Consider the following 22239-nt stretch of genomic DNA (forward strand, 5'->3'; position numbering starts at 1 on the left):
CAGCGGCGTCGCAGGAGACTGCTGGCGGAACAGCAGCGGCGTCGCAGGAGACTGCTGGCGGAACAGCAGCGGCGTCGCAGGAGACTGCTGGCGGAACAGCAGCGGCGTCGCAGGAGACTGCTGGCGGAACAGCAGCGGAGTCGCAGGAGACTGCTGGCGGAACAGCAGCGGAGTCGCAGGAGACTGCTGGCGGGAGAACAAGACTGCGGGGAGTCGGCGCGGGAGCCACTTGACTGCGGGGAGTCGGCGCGGGAGCCACTTGACTGCGGGGAGTCGGCGCGGGAGCCACTTGACTGCGGGGAGTCGGCGCGGGAGCCACTTGACTGCGGGGAGTCGGCGCGGGAGCCACTTGACTGCGGGGAGTCGGCGCGGGAGCCACTTGACTGCGGGGAGTCGGCGCGGGAGCCACTTGACTGCGGGGAGTCGGCGCGGGAGCCACTTGACTGCGGGGAGTCGGCGCGGGAGCCACTTGACTGCGGGGAGCCGGCGCGGGAGCCACTTGACTGCGGGGAGCCGGCGCGGGAGCCACTTGACTGCGGGGAGCCGGCGCGGGAGGAACTTGACTGCGGGGAGCCGGCGCGGGCCCGTGACGTCGGCGTGTACGAGCACGCTGAGGCTTCCGTACGGTGTACGATGGCAGACTGTGTGGAACATTACATGGTGGGATTGAAGGAGGGGTGAAGGAACTACGGCCCTTACCTGGGCGCCCCCGCTGGCCACCACGCGGAGGTCCAGTGTAGATGGCCAAACGGGAACCCAGGTAAGGGTCCAGAGAAAAAGGCTGGGAAGGGGACGTGGAATGACTGAGGCGTGACAAAAACTGAGAGGGCGAAGAATAGGGCATGGAATAAAAATCTGGGTCGGAGTCGGTGTCAGAAAGAAAATCATATGAATTGCTATATTCTTCGAAATCAGAAAAATCTGAATCTAAAAAAACGTGGCGAGGCAGAACATAATCGGGGGAACGGGCAGATGGTCGTCGGCGTGCACGCCGGTATCGGATTTTTCCCGCTGGGTCCACAATTGGCTGCGTCATTCTGTCAGGGAATGCTGGGCAGGCAGGTGTGTGTGGACCCAAACGCAGGAAACAAAATGCAAGGCAGGAGGCAGAAGGCAATGAACTCAAAAAACGTTTTAATTATAACTAACAAAAACACAAAGTACAAACAAAACCACTGGGGATCAAAGGGCAAGATTAAAACAAAACTTACTTAAATCAGAGGGACTGGTACACGAGGGCTTGGAACGGACTTGAAGTTTGGCAGAGACGGACATAGACATAGACAATGACGCAGCAAGGAGTGAACAGAAAATGGGAGCATATATACACACAAGCAGACAAGGGATAACGAGACAAGGAACAGCTGGGTAACACAGGTGGATGCAGATTGCAGAATACACTGGGAAAACACACACAGGTGAGAGCAATGGGTAATCACAGGACAAGTCACACAAGGAGAAACCAAACACAAAACCTAACAGGATATTCTTTTTATCCAAGTATTTTTCCCCAATAGCTAAATAAATGGCTTGAGAAGGACCAGTTAGCCCGTTGAGGGGGAACTATTCACAACGAGGAAAACGCGACGAAGACAGCTGCAAAATGTCATTGTTTCTGTCTCTTTACTTCAATATTTTTACAGGATTTTCTTTTTATCCAAGTATTTTCCCCAATTGCTAATTAAATGGCATGGTCATGACAAATAACAGTCTTGTGCTAAATGGAATATGAAATAATAAAAATGCACTTATTTAGGACGACATGGCAAAATTATTCCATTATGGTCAAAACTGTCGACTTCACCTTTACTCTCGCACCTCCCGAACGATATTTTATGATACCTAACTCGGACATATGTCATTTCCCTTCCCCGGCTTCGGAGAATGTAAACAAACCAAGAGGCATGACAGCTAGCCGACATGCTAACCCGAACCGAGTGATGTTTCAAAGTCTTCGAAGTTGAAAATCACACATAACTAGCCTGGATTATTTGACATGATGACTGGGTTGTCGATTGTCTTCGTGGATCGCAAACCGTCCGGCGGAGAGCAATTTATAGTTCGTTCCCCGGAGGAGGGCGGCTGCAGTTGTTGTGCAGCTAACGTGCAGCTAATGTGCACGAGGAGAGCTTTTTATATGCCTATCAATGATTAAACGTAAGTAGTCCTTTATTTAAAGAAAGTTTGTAGTGTTTACTTTGTAATCGCTGTATTAATATTTGACATAATACAAAACAAGATGTTTACTCACTTCCTCGTAAGTCCAGTGGTCCCACTGTAGTAGGGCTTGTTTTGGCCAATATCCACGGTGAATGGGAACCTTTTGAAACTCCAAAAAGGCGCACACGCCTCTCCCTCATAAAGCAAGATTTTTCTGCAGCCGTTTGGCTGACGTGATGCGTAAAAAAAATGTATTAATCCGCAAAATCAGCTGAATCCTTAGTCCCCATACACAACAGTACGGCTGTTTAGTGAAGAGGATGCCTTCACCCGTACATGTCACAGCGCCCTCCTCCTCAATGCAAGACCGAAGCCAGAAGTCACTCATTTTCATGGCACGGGATTCAAAAAACTAAATAAATATAGCGATCGCTTCCACACACATCCAAGCGGTCCATATCATTCAGGAGCATAAAATACCGCGTGTATTATGAAATAAACATGCTTTTTCGTGTCACATGCACTTTAAAGTGCTATAGTGTGCTCTATTTGTACGCAGTGGTGGAATGTAAAGAAGTAAAAGTACTTCATTACTGTACTTAAGTACATTTTTGTGTATCTGTACTAGGGCTGGGCGATATGGCCTAAAGTACGTATCACGGTAAATTGAGCAGATTTACCTCAATAACGATAAATGACGATAAATTCGCCCAAGCGGACTGTTATATAATTTGAAAATCTGAATCAATGCGTGAAATACAAATTAACTGTTTTTGGTTGATATATTTACCAGATTTCAATTTAACATATTTAAACAATGTACATGCAGTATATAAAAATTAAAGCTGTCAAACGATTAAAATGTTAAATCGAGTTAATTACTGCTTAAAAATTCAATAATCGTAATTAATCGCAATTCAAACCATCTCTAAAATATGCCATATTTTTCTGTAAATTATTGTTGGAATGGAAAGATAAGACACAAGATGGATATATACATTCAACATACTGTACATAAGTACTGTATTTGTTTATTATAACAATAAATCAACAAGATGGCATTAACATTATTAACATTCTGTTAAAGCGATCCATGGATAGAAAGATTTGTAGGTTTTAAAAGATAAATGTTTGTACAAGTTATAGAAATTTTATATTAAAACCCCTCTTAATGTTTTCGTTTTAATAAAATTTGTAAAATTTTCAATCAAAAAATAAACTAGTAGCCCGCCATTGTTGATGTCAATAATTACACAATGATCATGGGTGCTGAAGCCCATAAAATCAGTCGCACTCAAGAGCCAGCAGAGGGTGACAAAACTCCAAAAAACACAAGTAACAAGTGGACATTGCACTGTGCTGTCATTTTAATCTGTTTGAGCGGGGCATGTGCGTTAATTGCGTCAAATGTTTTAACGTGATTAATTTAAAAAATTAATTACCGCCCGTTAACGCGATAATTTTGACAGCCCTAATAAAAATTTATTGTAAAGCATAAGAACTCAAGTATGAATATTTATAACAGTATATAGAACAATATACAACATTGTAAAAATCAATACGACGACTGTGCAAACATGTCATTGTAACATTAATGACTTACAGTTTGAACAAAACACTTCTAACAGATAACTTATAATAATTGTTAATGGCTGCTGTGACAGAGCCGCTATCCAACTCCATCACGTTCATTTTATAGCGCTATCCGCTAGATAGCGCTAGCCGCCTGTGGCCTGGCTACCCGTTGACAGCACCCTCTCCTGAAATTGTGAGAACCAGGGAGGAAAGCGAGTGAAAGCCCGTTTGGAGGCCGCCAACAGTCTATTTAATGTCGAGTGAAAGTTTGGCGAAGCTCGCTTAAGCCCGACTCAATCACGTTTGCTTGTAGCAGTAGCCGCTAGCGTTAGCAGCAAGCCTTACCCTACCGGGCTTCTGTTTCTTTCAGTTCCTGATAACCACATGACTTTATACGTAAACACACTGACTGCTTTCTTAAAGAGACATAGCCAAACAACACAGAGTCAAAGCGGGATAAAAAGACTATATTTTCTTGTTTTGTTAAATTACCGAATTTACCGACATGGTCAAAATTACGTCTGTCATCGTGAAGAATTTCGGTAACGGTAAATTTTCTGTATACCACCCGGCTGTAATCTGTACTTGAGCACAAATATGAAGTGGTACTTTTTACTTTTACTTGACTACATTTTACAACACGTATCTGTACTTTTTACTGCACTACCTTTCAATTGTCACATGCGTTACACATTACTTTTGTTTGTTTGTTTGATTTTTTTTCCTCATTGTGAATTGATAAGAGTCGTCTTCATGCCTCAAATTAGGATTTATAAAGCTCCATGCAACTATATCATAATTGAGCACTAGAAGCAGCAACACAAGTACAGGCAAGATTAGGCAGGCGAACAAGATATCGACCAATAAAAAGCAACAGAGGGAGCAGCACGCCTTCAGATGGGTGTTGCACACTCTTGTCCAATTGTTGGGAGTATGCACCTGATAGTTGCTTGCAATTCGCCATTAAGCTTATCATTAATCGTTTTGCCAGGACGTATTATTTAGTTAGGTTTTGGAGTTTCTTTAGCTTATTTTAATTGTTAAGCTTCTGTTAACAGTGCAGTCAATGTTATTGCTTTGCAGTCAATGTGTATTGCTTTTTTCCAATCTGCACAGTTTAAAAAACAAAAAAATAGTAGTCAGTGAATTTTCTGGTTCTTTCTTTGAATATTGGTTCAGAAAAAGTATCTGAACCTTTTGTAATTCCTCACATTTCTACATAAAATCCCTATCAAATGTGATCTGATCTTTGTCCAAATCACACAGATGAAAAACAGTGCCTGCTTTAACTTAAACCACCCAAACATTTATAGGTTTTCATTTTTTAATGAGGATAGTATGCAAACAATGATAGAAGGGGTAAAATAAGTGAAACATAAACATAAGGGAGCCATTTAGGGAGATAGTAGGGTTGTAACTGTACGCAGAATTCACAGTTGGGTACGTACCTCGGTATGGGGGTCACGGTTTGGTACTGGTTTGGTTAAAGTTTGTTCTAATGGCTAAAACTAAACAGCAGCTCTTATTAAAGTGCTAAATTAATGGCAAAAACAACTTGTGAATTTGTATTTAATGTTTATTCACAGTTTATGTGCAAAAATAGACAACATACATTTTTTGTGGATCAAGTGAAGTAACAGTTAAAGTCATGTAGTGCTTGCCTGCTGGCAAACTTAGGTACTTTTTTTAAATTATTAAAAATAAGATACTACCATTTTTCAATGTTGGATGACACACCGTTAAGTGACCACTACCAGTGAACACACACTCCCACATAAGATTCATGTCTATATTGGCTAAGATAAAATAAAAAGTACAAAGAGTTCCAAAACTGAAAAAGCATCTTGAAATAGTGCAAAAATAAATTCTTAGTGTTTCAATGACTTCAGTCTAGGCCTAGAACAAAATAAACATGACCTAATTGGAAATATAAAATAAATACACTTCAAAAAGTGTTATTAAAACTGCCTTTACATAGTTCCCACTCTGTAAATTCGCCATAACTTTCCTAGTCGTGATCAATGATAACTTCTTCTTTGTCTGTTTTGGCGTGTTACCGCACTGCCTCTAGTGCTCGTATTACCGCCCCCTGGACTAAAGGAGAACTAACTCTGACATGGATTTATTTATTTATTATTTCTTTTTGTTACTCAACGGTATTCACCATCTGACTGCTTGCACCGAACAGTGATGCCCGTACGGTGATGATATGAGACAAATACTGTTACATTCTTAGAAGATAGTTGTGCATCAGAAAAGATTTTACCTATAATAAGATGGAAAATATTTTAATGTTATTATATACACAAATTATGTGGATGGTTTCCACAGGTAACATCTCATTACAATGACTTCAATATTTTAATGTTATTATATACACAAATTATATGGATGGTTTCCACAGGTAACATCTCATTACAATGACTTCAAAATAAAAAAAACATATCCTACTCTCTGATGTATTACCGCTATATTTCTCATTTCCCCCCAGTCCAGTTCCTCACGAGAGTTTTCACATTTCCATCTCTTCACTCGTAGCACTGTGAACTTAAAAAGCATCCATGTATGTCATTGTCCAGGAGGGACTGTCACAGTTGTGCAGGAGCATGGATGAGGACATGATACAACCCTGCAGTTAGGCTGTTTTTAATTTCTTCTGGGAATCCTGAGGAGCCGAGCTCAATCAGGGGGATATTTTAAACACGTCTTTTCCCCCATTTCATAACATGTCTATGTACTGCAAATGACTTTGGTCCTGTACAAAAGCGAGCTGGGAGAAAGGCTTTGGGAAGTTCTTCAATTTTTGGTCCCAAATGGGAGCGGGGGTAGAATAGTAAACAGTGCAATGGTAAGAGGATGGCCTGCGATGGATATGGAAGACAATGACAAACTCCCTAGCTGATTAGTGTCCTCTCTATATTCTGAAATAGCAATACTCCCGTGGTGCAATTAGGAAAGTTCAATGGAAATGGTCTTTGCTATACAATAAGCACTTGCACATAGACAGTGGATGCAAGAAAAAGTTATGCAAAAATGGGAATCGAAGGTTAAAGTGTATGGGTTTCAGTCCGAAATCAAACTGAAAGTGTTAAAAAAATGTTCATATATATATATATATATATATATATATATATATATATATATATATATATATATATATATATATATATATATATATATATATATATATATATATATATATATATTTATATATTGTTTTTTGTTTTTCATGTATTATCTTATATGTAGGTGGTATGGGAGGTGGGTACTAAAAAGTCAATTACATTTTAAATATGAAAATATGAAAGGAAACTGTCCCATTTCTTTTCATTTGATAATAATCAGCTCTGTTGTCAAGACAGAAATAAAGAAACATTAGGCAGTTACTTGAAAGATTTGTTCTTCTTTAACTTGGATACAATCATTAAGTTTTGATTTCATGGTTTCTGGTTCAGGAACCAATTATAAACTGTACTTTAATAATGTGTTTGGCAATTTAAATCACAGTGAGTTCAAGATTATGCCCCTAGATTGGTGACAAAGTCATTTAATAAGGTCTCACGGTTTTTTACCTAGCACTCTATATTCTGATACATTCTTCAAGATTATAAAAGTTTTATGAATGAAAATTTATAAGATGAATATATGTTTTCAATTTTTTTTTTTATTAGTCATTCAATCAGCTACCTGTAGCTGCTCCATCACTACCACTTGGAAGATATTAAGTCCTATTTATTGGTCATTGTTTTTTGCTGGAGTTCTGATTCCATCATGTGTCAGCCATCCCTGGTGAGGAATTTGCCACTTTAAGAAGATGGTACCTTCTGTTCGGCAGTATATCTGCAACACCTTTATATCATTGGAAAATATATGTCCTCCTGAACCGCTCACTGTCTTTGAGCAGTTTGATCTTATTTGATTGTCATCTCTCACTAAAATACGTAGTAAGTGGCATGAAACCCAATAACTGTCCCCCATATGTAATGAAGCCTAGGCTTCTGATGGAAGCTTTTAGTTGCCTTGGGTCAAGTCTACTGGCCCTTATAAATACCTGTTCCAGCTCCGGATCTGTCCCAGCTGCCTTTAAACATGCTGTAGTCACGCCCCTTCTCAAAAAAACACATCTTGACCCCTCTGAGCTGTCCAATTTTAAACTTGTCCACTCGTCTTTCCATTCTAAAGTTTAAGAAAAAGTTGTTTTTATTCCATTACAAATGTTCTTATAGACCAACTTCCCTTTGACAAGTTTCATTCAGGCTTCAGATCCAGACACAGCAATAAGTCAGCACTGTTAAAAGTGCACAATGACACTGCCTTTTCTGTAGATACCAGAAACCCAGCTGTCTTTGTTTTGATAGACCTCACAGTGGCATTCGATACAGTTGGCCATACAGTCCTTGTATCTTGTTGAGAGCACTTCATAGTCATCCGTGGCAACGCTCTACAATGGTTTAAATCGTACCTAGAACATAGAACCTTCTTGGTAATGATTGGAGAATTTTCCTCCTCCCGAACTTTTCTGTCATGTGGGGTGCCACAAGGTTCGATTTCAGAGCCTGTTCTGTTTGCATTTTACTTGTTACCTTTAGGATCAGTTATAAAAAAACAAACAAACAAAAAAAAAAAAAAAACATGAGGTCGCTCTTATTTTTTTATACTGAGGACTTGCAGCTGTATTTGCCCTTGAGACCCAATGAACAAACTGCTCTCACTGAATTAATGGATTGCATTTCTGATGTGAAGCAGTGGCTAGCACAAAACTTTTTCCACTTTAATGACAGCAAAACTGAATGTATAACTTTTGGCACACCACCGATAATGAATGCTCTTGAATCCCATGATAAATACTCTTGAATCCAGATCTGGTAGTTTGGATTCCTGGTTTAAGACGCACGTAAAAAAAATCTTGGAGTGATATTCTATAACAGGCTCAACTTTGAAAAACAGATTAGTTCTGTTGCAAGAGCAAGTTCTTTCCAGCTCCGCCACTAAGCCAAAGTGAAGCTTTTTCTTAGCTGTCATGACCTTGAAAAAGCCTTCATAAGCTCAAGGCTGGACTATTGCTATGCACTTTGTTTGTCGTCCCATCTCCTCTATTTCTCGTGTGCAACTTCTTCAGAATGCTGCTGCTCCATTTTTACCGGTACATCCAGACGTGAACTTATTACCCCTGTACTATCGTCCCTCCACTGGCTTCCAGTTCATTTTAGAATTGATTTTAAACTTTACTGGTGTTCCCTGCCTACTGTCCAGAGTAAGCTGGGATAGGCTCCAGCACCCCCGCGGCCCTCGTGAGAAAAAGCGGCATGGAAAATGAATGAATGTTTTTAGTTCTATTAAAGGGTATTAAAACACTAAGGGGCTGTGAGATATCAATAGAACCGTTATGTGTCAAGAAAACAAATACTAATAAAGTTAACGAAAAAATAAATCACATTCATGAGCAATTAAAGAAAATAGATTGAAAATTACGAACATTTCCGAAAGTATTCCGGAAACAGCCGAATGGGGCGGAGACGTCATAACAAGGAAACGAAAGGTCGAGGCAGGTGCCATCGTTGTTTATCGACGAGAGAGTTGCGTTCGTGTTTTATCAAAAAAATCGCTAAAATGGTTCAAACCTGTCATGCTATGTGGTCTACAAATTGCCATTTGTCGCAATTTAGTACCCATGAGTTCCCGAACGCGAGAAAAAGAGCTGGACTACGCAGACAATGAGTAAAGTTCATCCGTGCTAAGAGGGCTAATTTTGCAGACCCGCCCTCCGGCACGGTTTTCTGTGGTGCGCATTTTACACCTGAAAGCTATTCGAACTATGGACAAATGAAATCAGGTTTTGCTAAGAAATTGCTGATGAAAGCAGATGCAGTGCCCACCATACACGCGCGGTCACCTAAATGTCCCGAGATATCAAGAAAGAGGACGATGTCTGGTTCTGATGAGACCACCCCAGGCTAACCAAAGGAGCGGAACAGCCAAGCTGAAATGGTCAGAGTGAGTACTCTTTTATAATAAAAACATATCACGCATTGGATATAGGACTGGACACATGTATAAATTATCGCTCGTAAAATATATAGAACAAATCCTCTAATCCCATTCATATTTGTATCTGTTGGCAGAGCGAAAACCTATGATAGCACAATAAATGATAATTATTCTATACATTACATTATTTGCATTAAATGCAAAACAAACCATTCAGTGTTTCCCACACGATCTGCTGCCGGCCGGTGTTTCATCAGTGTGATTGCTCCCCTAAATGATCCTTTCATTAGGCTGCAATGGCTTTCGTTTGGGCTCAAATTGATAACCCAAAACACCAAAGAAAAGTTCATAACTCTCCTCGTCACCATTAGAAGAATGTTCGTTACTTCGGATTCGTCGCTGCAACTAGAAACAAAATTGTCCGCCATCATCGCCGCCATTCAGTACTAAGCACTGAGCCGGTTGTTTCCTTGTCGTGACGTCACGCACACAATATGCTAGATTTCCGGGATCTCGGGGGCGGGTCCTTTTAGCTTGACAATCGATCCAAATTTCTATCATTTTCTTGGTTTTGCGATGTGTGTAATTACACGAAGTGGCATGATATGAATCCAAAAGGCATGCGTTTATGGATAAATGATGGAATATTAGCATTTCCCCAGGTGTTGTCATACCCTTCAACGGCCAGGCTCCTTCCTACTTGTCGGAGATTTTAACTTTCCGTAACTGGCAGGGCTCGTCATTCCTCCGGCCAGCTTTTTCTGCAAGTTCAAAGGTCGAGACTTAAACAATGGGGAGATCGATCTTCTGTGGGTGCTGTACCCAGGTTGATAAATAGCTTGCACCCTGTCATCTGCACCATCACCAATCTAGGTCTTTATAAATGGCAGTAAAAGACTAAAAACATTTTTAGACTTTTCTCCTGAGTAGGGTAGCCTGTTTTTTTTAGGGTTTTAATGTGTTTGAATTCTGTTTTATTTATTGTAATGACTTTTAGCGTTACATATTGTTTTTTTTTTCCCTCGATTTTTTTGTGTAGTACTTTCTTGCCTTTCATTCATCATGTACTATATTTTGCTTTGTTGTAAAGCACTTTGAATACCTCTCAGGCTTTTTTAAAGGGCTATATAAATACATTTGATTTGATTTGAAAATGATGCACTAACACAAGACAAGATGCAAGATGGGCATATAAGGGCTAGGGCTAATGATAAACAGATGTGGGCACTCAGGTAATTGGGGGAGGCATGACAAAGCTGAAAAAGTGTATACAAAAAAATTGAGGAACCCAGCAAAATAAAACAGGTTGTGAACGAACAAATCAAAGTCGCTGACATGTAACACATGGCAGCATGATAAAAGACTAGTTAACAAATTGCCTCACAGTTTTTAGATCAAGACTTCGACCCCGGGCTCTTACCTTCCCATGTGGATGTTTTCAACACCTTGGAGAGTTGAGACCATATATGCAAAAATGTCATCATCTGTTGTTACTTAATCTCCGACCCACTTTGTGGTAATCCTGTGATCAGTCCAAAGGTAGACATTGAATTCATTCAATTACTTGGAGTCTAGTTTGAAGGACAAGGGTGGTTTGGGATGTTATGAGGGCTTGACCCAATGATGTGTCATTCAGGAATGCTGCAAATAGGGATTTTCTGATAAAACCCTCCAACATGTTTGTTACCGGTGTATTGATTGTTGGCCACAGCATCGTAGAGGCTTTTTATCTGCTTCAGTTGTAAATGGCACAGAGGTCAAGTCGACCCCTGGGTCGGCATGTGGGGTCACTGTTTAATGAAAGTGTATCCTGGTTGACGTATGATTGTGGTCTTGGCGCTGACCAACACCAAGGCAACACAGAAGAAAATGGGGTTGCGAGAGGTTAATCAACTACAATTTCTTTCTCTTTCTGCTGCCTGATATTGCTTTTCCAACTGTGAATGATTGGTGTGGAAAGGACTCAATTCCACCTTACAGTATGTGTGTCGAATTCCGTGAGTCCATTTTTTGTATTATTTTATGTATTATATGTTAAGTCATCCACGTATGTATTTATTTTTTTTAATTATCACTAAGCATTGAAAAAATGTAAGCATTTTTACATGTAAAATTCCCCAAGTGTACTGTTTTTTGCAAGATTGCAAAAATATTTTCAGGAAACTACACACACTATTAGGCCGAGACTAACCCTGCTAGTATGTTTGTTATTGCTGGTCTTTTTTTCATAGTACTTCCAAAGCAGGATCTCCAGTAGCACCCTAAAATATACTAAGAAAGTTACTTTCAGGCATATTTCTGTGGTACTTTAACAATCACTGCAAAGGTTCTTGGTTCGGCCATGTTCTTGTATTGTGAAATGGACTATGATTCAGGACAAAAATTTATGACATTTGGTAACTTGGTGAGCTAACAATTATTACATTTTCATTTACAGTAATTTCATGTGAAGTATTAATGCTCTCAGGATGTTTAATGTGAGGCTGGACATATACAATAAGGTTTAAGTGCCACTGTTCGGGTGTCTTACAAATGCCAAAAGACTGATATGTGTTACCCCAGTGCTGAGAGTAAAATTACAAATGACACCAGATATCCTCATAACAGGCCTCTTCCAAATGTGGGGGAAAAATGCAATCTGTATCGGATGTTTGCGACTGCAGCGTAAACAGACGGCTCAGATATAACACATCAATACGAGTCTGGCATAATTGAAATAAGTGATGATGCATACACAACCACGTTTGCACAAACAAACCAAAAAATAGCTCAGTGGATCGGTTCCGCCTCAATGCCTTCTGTCTCGCATAGAAGCATAAATACACACACACACGATCTACCTTTGCAATCTAAATTAATTTTCCCCAGAATTTCCCAGAATTAGATTTTTTCCACCTAAATAGTCTATTCCTTACAGTTTCTAGTGACTGCTAGGCTGAACTTCAACTCACAAAACATATCAGTACTGCTCTGCGGACATTAATAAATATAATAGTCGCCATCTTTGCTAGCATGATAAATGATGATTCTGAACTGGTCCAGGTGATGTTTGGTACAGTTGTGTGCTATATAACATTTTGGTATATTATTGAATATACTGCACATACATTATGTATGTTTCATTCTTTAATCATATTGTTAAAAAAGCATCTACAAGTACAGTATTCGCAGATCCTCTCATTATTTGTTTGAAGCATATTTTACTGTATAATGCATGTGTGTCAAGGGTGTGTATTTTGGGGGGAGATGGAGGGGGTATTTGGTTAGCTCTATTCGCATCATATTAATACGACACTTTTTTTCCTGTTGACTTCATGCCCTGTGAATTGTTTTTTTACATATTATGTGGGAGGTGTACAATTCCAAGAGTGATTAAAACCCAATCTTTGACATAGGCTATGATTTCTGAAAGGTGGGAATGGTTTAACAAATAAAGTGTGAAAAGTGGGGGGCCGAGGGATTTACCTTTAGCAGGGGGAGGATGATGATGGAGATGAGAATAAATTAGTCGGAAACACTTTTGAAAATGAGTTTTTGTCCCCTGAAACACAAACCACCCCCGAGGTTAATACTTTGCTATCAGTCCCAACCCACAACTTTGAAAGCATTTACATGATGATGACTCATATGGTTAGTGTATGTAGATGGCCCATTCTCAAATCACAATTAAAAAGCCCCTCAACGATGTGAATGAATATTTGAGTCAGTCCACAGCCCATCCTTAAAATCAGCCACATCACGACAAGTGACCCGGTGTTTTAATTTCTCTGTATACAGTGCCCTCCATGACTATTGGCACCCGTGGTTAAGATGTGTTTTTTAGCTTCTAATATATATATATACAGTGGTACCTCTACATACGAAGTTAATCCGTTCCAGGAGCTTGTTTGTAAGTCGAAATGGTCGTATGTCGAGCAGGATTTTCCCATAGGAATACATTATAATTCCATTAATTCGTTCCACAGCCCAAAAACCTGCACTAAATCCTTAAAAAATACTGCTGGTACTCTTACAAATGGCAATTACATATAGCAAAACAAATAAATAATAAATAAAAATCGGATTAATAATATAATAATAATAATAATTCCTGTAATAGTGTAACGAAACGGGTTCTAATAAGGCGGACGTTTTTTTCTGTACCTGAAGGCACCGCGGCGCTGACGTGACAAAGAGGGAGGGGAGCGGGTGAAAGTTTACTTTCGCTTTCAATGCTTTCTTGAGAACATCGTCAATTGCGGCAGACAGCAGGCGTTTTGTGTTGAATAAGTTGTTAAAGAAATGATGAAAACGTGGCGAAGCTGGCGATTTCTCTGGAGATGTTACCACAATAAGAATTGTCAGCTTAACTTATAAAGACTGGCGAACGATGGTCGTCGGAGGACCGTGGAGATGTATTGTTGAGCCATTTCACGGATGCCCACCCTACGCTCATATTTTTCTGTCATTTGCATCTTCATTTAGAAGGTAAGCGTCAACTTTTTCCTTGTTTCACCACCTGTACCAACCTTTTCTGAAACCTGTGTTGATTTGTCACACAAGAAAATCCGCCGTGCATTCGTCTGCGGTGCTGCCGTTGTCGTCGTATTTCGAGCATGTCGTCGGATGTAGAAACAAATGGCGAGTCAAATTTTACGTCGGATGTCGAAAAGTTCGTGTGTCGAAGCGATCGTATGTAGAGGTACCACTGTATATATATATATATATTTTTTTTTTTTTTTTGTTTTTAATTCAAATAATATGGGACCTTAATGGAAAAAAAGAGAAAAATTCAACCTTCAATACAAGTGCATTTATTCAGTGGGGAAAAAATCCCACATAAAGAGATAATTATTTGACATCAAATAATGTGTGTCACAATTATTAGCACCCCTGGTGTTAATACTTTGTGCAACCCCTGGGTCCGTGTGCTTTTGTCAGATGAGACCAAGATTGAGCTTTTTGGCAACATACACTCTAAGTGGGTCTGGCGTGCCACGAAAGATACGCATGCTGAAAAGCACCTCATACCCACTGTGAAGTATGGGGGTGTGTCAGTGATGCTGTGGGGCTGTTTTGCTTCCAAAGGCCCTGGGAACCTTGTTAGGGTGCGGACCCAGTCTTCAGCTGGGACTGTGTGCTTTGGTCAGATGAGACCAAGATTGACCTTTTTGGCAACAAACACTCTAAGTGGGTCTGGCGTGCCACGAAAGATGTGCATGGTGAAAAGCACCTCATACCCACTGTGAAGTATGGGGGTGGGTCAGTGATGCTGGGGCTGTTTCGCTTACAAAGGCCCTGGGAACCTTGTTAGGGTGCATGGTATCATGAATGCTTTGAAATACCAGGACATGTTCAATCAAAATCTGTTGCCCTCTGCCCGAAAGCTGAAGATGGGTCGTCACTGGCTCTTTTAGCAAGACAATGACCCTAAACATATGGCCAAATCTACACAGAAATGGTTCACCAGACACAAAATCAAGCTTGTGAAACATTATTGGAGAAAATTAGGTGTTGTTTTGTTGGCAAAAGGGGGTTGTACAAAGTATTAACACCAGAGGTGCTAATAATTGTGACACACATTATTTGATGTCAAATAATTATCTCTTTATGTGGGATTTTTTCCCCACTGAATAAATGCACTTGTATTGAAGGTTGGATTTTTCTCTTTTTTTCCGTTAAGGTCCCATATTATTTGAATTTTAAAAAAATTATTAGAAGCTAAAAAACACATCTTAACCAGGGGTTCCAATAATTATGGAGGGCACTGTATATTTTGTCACACTCTTGAGCCATTTCCCATATACTTGAACACTGTTAAAATCCCAGGATTTAAATGGCTAGCCCTTGTGTATGATAGCAATTTCCCAGCTCGACTGACACGGACATTACGCGGACATTTAACGGTTCGCGTCTTAGTATTATGTCTGGGACTTTCCCGAGACGAGGCATGTATGAAACCACACGTTTGATTCCTAGGTCACAGCACGATGGCTGATTGCGTAACAATCATGGCGGGCCGATCGTCCTTTCCACTTTCTTCGCAGTAAGACGAAAAGCAGTAAACAAACACAACACAAATATCAACATTGCAAAGTTGAAATGACAAAATTAAACTGAAAACATAACGAAATTAAATTGCTACTGGATCGTAGTGCCGAGGAAGAGAGTTCATCATCCAGCTTTGGAAATGTGTGGTTTATTTTGTTGCTGATGTTTGTTTCCGCAGTTGCGGACCCTATGTTGTACCTCAAACCAAAAAACAACGGAGAGATGCGTTTAAACGTTTTTTAAATACAAACAAAAATACACACGATCGCAGAAAAGGGGGAATAAAAAAAAAGGGTCCGTGACAGGAGGTAATACTAACCTAAGTGGTAGGCAGCGAGCCGATAAGACAACAAAACAAATACACTCAAATACCAGAACAACATAGGAGATTTTAAAGCAAGGGCAGCAGACGAACAAGCGAGTAAATGCACAAAATTCGAGATTACAAGGTGTCGAATGGCGCCTGGCAAGTTGATATCTCAGCACCCTTCTCTTGGATCGCCTGGGCTTAAATGCAGTCTTGATGAGCTTGAATTGGCTGCAGGTACGACATCGGGAACGCTCCCACAACCGACCAGCTCTGTAACAAAACACGATCTGACCAACAGAATGTGACAACCAATGCCAACCAAAAATGACGTAATGTCCTGATTATAAAATCGCGCCATGTCTCTCATGGTTGAGGTTTACCTATGTTGACAATTACAGGCCTCTCTAATATTTCCAAGTGGGAGAACTTGCACAATTAGTGGTTGACTAAATACTTATTTGCCCCACTGTATGTATCATAAACAATTTATCAAATGTTGCTCATTTCACATCCATTGTTGCCTGATCATCCTGGAGGGGTGATCCCCCACCTGTGGCCCTTTCCAAGTTTTCCTAGTTTTTAGCCCTGTTGTGTTTTGGGGTTTCAGATCAGTGGATTTCTTTATTGTATGTTAACTTTGGGCCTGTGAAGCCCTTTGAGAAATGTGTTGCAATTAAGGGCTGTATAAATAATTTTGAATTGGCTTGACTTGACATGGATGGATGAACGGATGATATATTTTTGAAATTTGAAATATTTCGTTTCAAATACTTTTTTCACTAAACATTTGCATTATTTTTTGTTATGATTTACTGGGCTTTCACCACGGCTTCTTTCAGTTATTGTTTGTTTTGGACGTTACTCCCCTCTGTCCCTACCTGGCAGTAATTTTCCAAAGGGTTTGAGTCTGTTTGACTTGGCTAGTCCAACCAAACCTTCCACTTCTTACGCCTGATGACCTCCTTTGTTGTTTTGGCTGCATGGTTTGATTTATTAATCTTGGCACACAATTCATCAGCAGTTTGGTCTGTTTTTTGGACAAAATGTGTTTGTTGTCTTACACTTCTTTATTAATTTTGCCTAATACAAAGATTGGACATTGTGTAAAACTGCATCTATAAATAGTTTATATCACAACTAGTGTTGCACTGATACCATTTTTTGGCCCCGATACCGATACCTGGCTGTGCAGTATCGGCTGATACAGATACCATACCGATACCACCCCGTTTATATATATATATATATCAGCGGTTGCGCTAGACATTTTCGTTGTCTGTCATTTTGACTGACAGGGTCATAAAAATCCAGTCATAATCTATTTTTACCAGTCACTTAAATTTTTAAAATGATAATGATGACATATTCAATAGTATTTAGTTTTCATTCATTTTTAATTAATATTGTAACGCTTGCTTGGCGGCGAAAAATTAGACACGGAAGTTATATTTTTCTCCCTCTTTTTACTCTGCTTACCGCCAACAACACCAACAAAACAACTCCACTCCCAAAGAAAAAGAGGCAACTATATAGACCCCAATCACCAACGTCACACAATGATCTTAATTGTGGTTGTCAGCCCAAAATCTTCTAAATATATATTAAATGCATCTTACCAGATATAAAATGACTACTACATAGTCTGTGGATCGTTTGGTGCCCAGATTTCTTGTCGAATTACAGCAGTCCATCTCGCTCTCCTCTTCGGGTCTCTCAGAATACGGTAGAACTTCAAGTCTCTCCGTCTATCTTCTCTGTTACTGCAACCAACCGCCACACACGCCTTCTCCATTTTGATTATTAATGTTAACGAGCAGAAAAACACGCCGTAATAGGAGGCATGTACGTAGCGGTAATGTGTAAACACGACGAGCTGACGGACAATATGGCTGCTCCAGTCAGGGGGCGGAGTTGTGACGTCATGTGATTGGGGTCTATAGACAAGTTTCCTGAGCGAAATACGGGCGCCGCCATCTTGGAAAATGTCTGCTTCGCACTTCCGGTCCGGTCGAGTAGCAGTGTATTAGCAGTGTATTGACGACGATAAAACTACGAAATCAAGCCAGAGAAACCCATGGAATCTTCAAAAATTGATTCAGCACGACCTAGATGACACGTAGATGAGATTGGATGGCAGTTCGTGTCACTTCGTTGATCATTCGTGGACAAAATTATTAACAACGGTCAGCCTGTGTTAACGTGAGGAATGGATTGATACTACGGCCATTAGTGACCAAAATGTGGTGAAATTACAAGTTATATTACATTTGCCGACTGCAGATGGGCTGACATGGATTGTTTTGTTACAAGGAAATGCTACAAGGTTATGTACATATGATGTAAACACAAATAGTATGTCATTCTTTTTTTTTATTGCAGGCATTGATCGCAATAAAACATTTAGACATGATTCAATTTCTTGTTTTATTTAAAACGATTGGTGCACTCCAAAACAGGTCAATAAATCACATTTATAAAAGTATTGCAAAAATAGCATACGAGAATGTGATATCAGACCGCAGAGCTCCGGAGCCTCGTCAACAAATAGCGACATCACGGAGGCCCTCGGCGGCATTTAGATGTGCTTTTTTTCCCGTCCTCGGTAATTCCAGCTCCAATAGCATATATTTAAAGACGCTACCGTTCACAAGTTCGTAGTTGGATCACGGCGATCTCGGCGAACCACCGTCTGTCACAATTCCTGCCTCTCTCGGCCTCTCCCGGGAGTCGAGCTGTCATCATCATTGTGGAACGCAAACTATATATGTTCGATATATGTCCATCAACGTACAAGTCAAGTTGTCTTCTCTTTTATAACAGCATTTCCCAGCTGTAAACAAACGAATAAAAACTTGTAACACTTGGATTTGTGCGGTGCATTCAAACACGATTAGCAACAGGGGGCTAGCAGCAGTAGCAGAAGCTAGTTGTTGTAAAAATGATTAAACTTCGTAATTACAATCATCATCGTAATATCAATAGCAAAGGCAACAAGTCGTTTCATGCGCCAGATTTTAGGTTTCGTATTTTTAGAGCACATTACCTTCCATAACAGCGGGGGCATGACTGCAGGAGCTGTCAGTTTTGTCCATCTCCTTCCCTCCCACCTGTATGACGAGTACGAGCACCCATGGTTTGGAAATCGACATGGTACGAAGCATGGAGGCCTTGGCTTGGTTCTCCACCCGCCTACATCAAAATAACATTCCCGGGATCTTGTATAAAGACCTCCCAACTTCGATTCCACCGCTATTGACTTCAACGGTAAACAGGCGGAAACGGAAGGGGAAGGAAGACATAAGGAAGTAAACCGGAAGTACCTCGGAAACTTGTCTATACACAGGCGACAATCTAGTCCACCAATTGGATGACGCGCTGGCACACCGGGTGCACCAATAAGAACCTCGCGTTGATGTGTCAATCACGGTGCTGCCGCCAGACCACGGTGACGCTACAATATTCTGACAGAATAGCCAACGACGTCATGCATTAAGAGAGACAATAGCTAATTAATATGCCACCCTGTGGTCTGGGGTGTGAATTGCAACCTGTCAAAATGACGGACGGACTTCAGTTTTTTCCGTCACCGTTTTAAAAAACCGGTCAACGACGGAAAATATTCGGTTAACGCGACCCCTGATATATATATATCCCCCCCAAGAGCTACATAAATGGATGTGAAATCATTGCTTTCAAGGCTTTGTCAGGCTGTTGCTTACCTTTGCAAAATAGGAAAAAGACTAGTACAAAGTATAATACTAGCCCAACAGTAAGAAAGTAAAAATAAATTCATAATAATAAACTCTGAATGAACTGAGTAAACTTTTTTTAAACCTCTCAAAGGCCAAACAGTGCAACTTTCATGAAATTATTGTCACATTCTGCTGCTGGTTAGATTGTGTTTTGTTGCTGGGCTGTTAGTGGGGTGTTCCTGACATCGCACCTGGATCCAATGCAGGCTCATCGACACAGCATTTAAGCACGGGTGATCTCAGAGAAGGCTGCCGAGATATTTGCCTTGCTGATCGCCATTTGACATCTCGCACTATAGTCTCACTACATTTGCTTGTTACGCCCCTGCATTGGGTTTTTTCTGTTAGTGTGCTGCACTCGTTTGTAACCTCTACCCTGTGCAGGTATTTGAGTGTTTTTATTTTGGCATTTGCGGACGCTAACAATTATAAGTAATAATAATTGACCACAGCATCCCATCTCTCTATTAACCTCCTTTTTTTGGGAGGAGGGGGTCCCTTATTTCTATTTCTGAAAGGTGGCAACTAGAGCTGTCCCGACTAGTTGACATAGTCGATGTCATCGATGACGTAAATCCGTCGACGAGCACAACATCCCATCGACGGTTAATGAAGGGTTAAACAAATATATGCGCGGAAAGTTCAGAATGTCGGATGCTCTGTATGCAAGCGGGGAAAGCAGCACAAAGCCAAAAAAGTGCACCAGAGTGTCCAAAACATTGACTTATTTCAAAGAAACAAAGGAGGGTACTCGTCTGTCCTGCCTCTTCAATGCCAAGCTTGGCTGCACGTCGGCCGTGAATAAACACCTCAAGCGCCGTCACCATTTGTAAATTTTATTTATTTATTTTTTTCATTTTTTGTACACCAGAGGGTGCTGTCGCCTTACTAAATAATAATGTTTCATTGGCAATGGGCCTATAAGTGCTATTAGTATTGTTCTTAATGCTAACTGAAAGGTTTATTTCATGTTATGGTTTATTTTATGGTATAGAAAATTATATAAGGTTAAAAGGTCACAAATATATACAGTCTATACAGTGATTGCACTCAAGGGAGACATTGTCAATGATAAGGTAATAAATTAAGGTAAAGGCAATTCATATAGGCAATTCACTGATATATAAAGTTTTAAAAGGAAAAAGGTGAAAAGTTTTCATTACTTTCTAATTGTGTTGTTTTATTTGTGTGCACCGTAGCTCTTACAGTGTGATTACATCAAGGATGGAATAAAAGTTGTAAACCATCAGTTTAAGAGACCATCTTTTCAATCGGGATGCTACACTAGTTAATTCTATCAGCATTTGAACTCATTGTTTATTTGTGATTTATTATTGTTATTTACGTGTTTATTTGTACTTTAATAAATAATTTAAGTGTTCCAATATGTTTTTTGTGAATTGATAAGCGTCAACAAAAATGTCATTGCTAAATTAGTAAAAAAAAATATATATATATATATTTTTTTTTAATTATTAGATTAGTCGACTAATCGTAAAAATAGTCGGCTGACTAATCGGGAGAAAATTAGTCGTTTGGGACAGCCCTAGTGGCAACCCTACTTTGGAAACGGTTCCCAAATTACTGCAGCATTTCTTTAAGTAAAAGACAAAGTAAAGTTGACGTAGTGAACTGACCAGAGATTGTTGCACCGGTCCAGCGGCCTTCCTCTGGATAGCTGTCCTGCTCTTGCATGCTCACACTCGTTGTGTTCGTTCATGTTTCGTCTTCCAATGTTTTATCGAGTTCGAGGTATTGAAACTGGCCGATTTAACTCCACAGCTCGAAACTTTCAGGCCGCAAATCTTGCATGCAGCCATTGATTTTAATCGACGGGATTTGTATTTTGAAATATTTCGCTATTTCTCCTGGTTTATTTTTCCTTCATATGAAAAAGCGGCCTTGTCATTGGTCAGGAGTGGCTATTGGCGCGTTCTCATTGGTCTGGAGCAGGCCAATAGCGATAGCTGCTTGGTGTTCACGTGTCATCACACAACACAGAGACAGAATGTAGTGAGCGCCAGGAGAAAAAAAAAAGGCTGCGGTCAAATGTTATAATAATGGACCGGTAAATTTTATCGGCGCCGTCTTTGTTGGTACTCGCCGATACCGATACCACCATTTCGGGCCGGATCGGCCCCCCCTGCCGATACTAGTATCGGTGCATCTTAAATCGCAACTTCAGTGTTTTCCATGAATCTTGTGACTTGAGGAGGAAATTTGTAATGATATTTAAGCTCAGGTAATTGAAGGAAATCACATTTTTAAGTCAATGCTGCAATGCCATTTTGCATCTACAGCTCCAAAAACATGATAGGCAAGATGAAGACGTGCCCTCAAAATGGAGATCAGAGGAAGAGATGGCAGCTGAGGCGTCCATCTTGAGAAATCAAATTGAGAACTCTTGAGAGGGTAAATATAGAA

General features: G+C 40.2%; 1 protein-coding gene across 4 annotated transcripts in view; it reads left to right on the top strand.

The window, feature by feature from the left end:
- fhit (fragile histidine triad diadenosine triphosphatase) overlaps positions 1–22239 on the top strand; it is a 140726-nt gene that overhangs the window by 116422 nt on the left and 2065 nt on the right. For all 4 annotated transcript variants that reach the window (XM_057846248.1, XM_057846249.1, XM_057846246.1 and 1 more), the window contains one exon: positions 22116–22227. In XM_057846248.1, the coding sequence (XP_057702231.1) occupies positions 22116–22223 (108 nt within the window). In that variant the 3' untranslated portion in view covers positions 22224–22227. The remainder of the gene's footprint in view (positions 1–22115; positions 22228–22239) is intronic.

The sequence above is a fragment of the Corythoichthys intestinalis genome, chromosome 9 (genome assembly GCF_030265065.1).
Source record: "Corythoichthys intestinalis isolate RoL2023-P3 chromosome 9, ASM3026506v1, whole genome shotgun sequence".
Taxonomy (NCBI): domain Eukaryota; kingdom Metazoa; phylum Chordata; class Actinopteri; order Syngnathiformes; family Syngnathidae; genus Corythoichthys; species Corythoichthys intestinalis.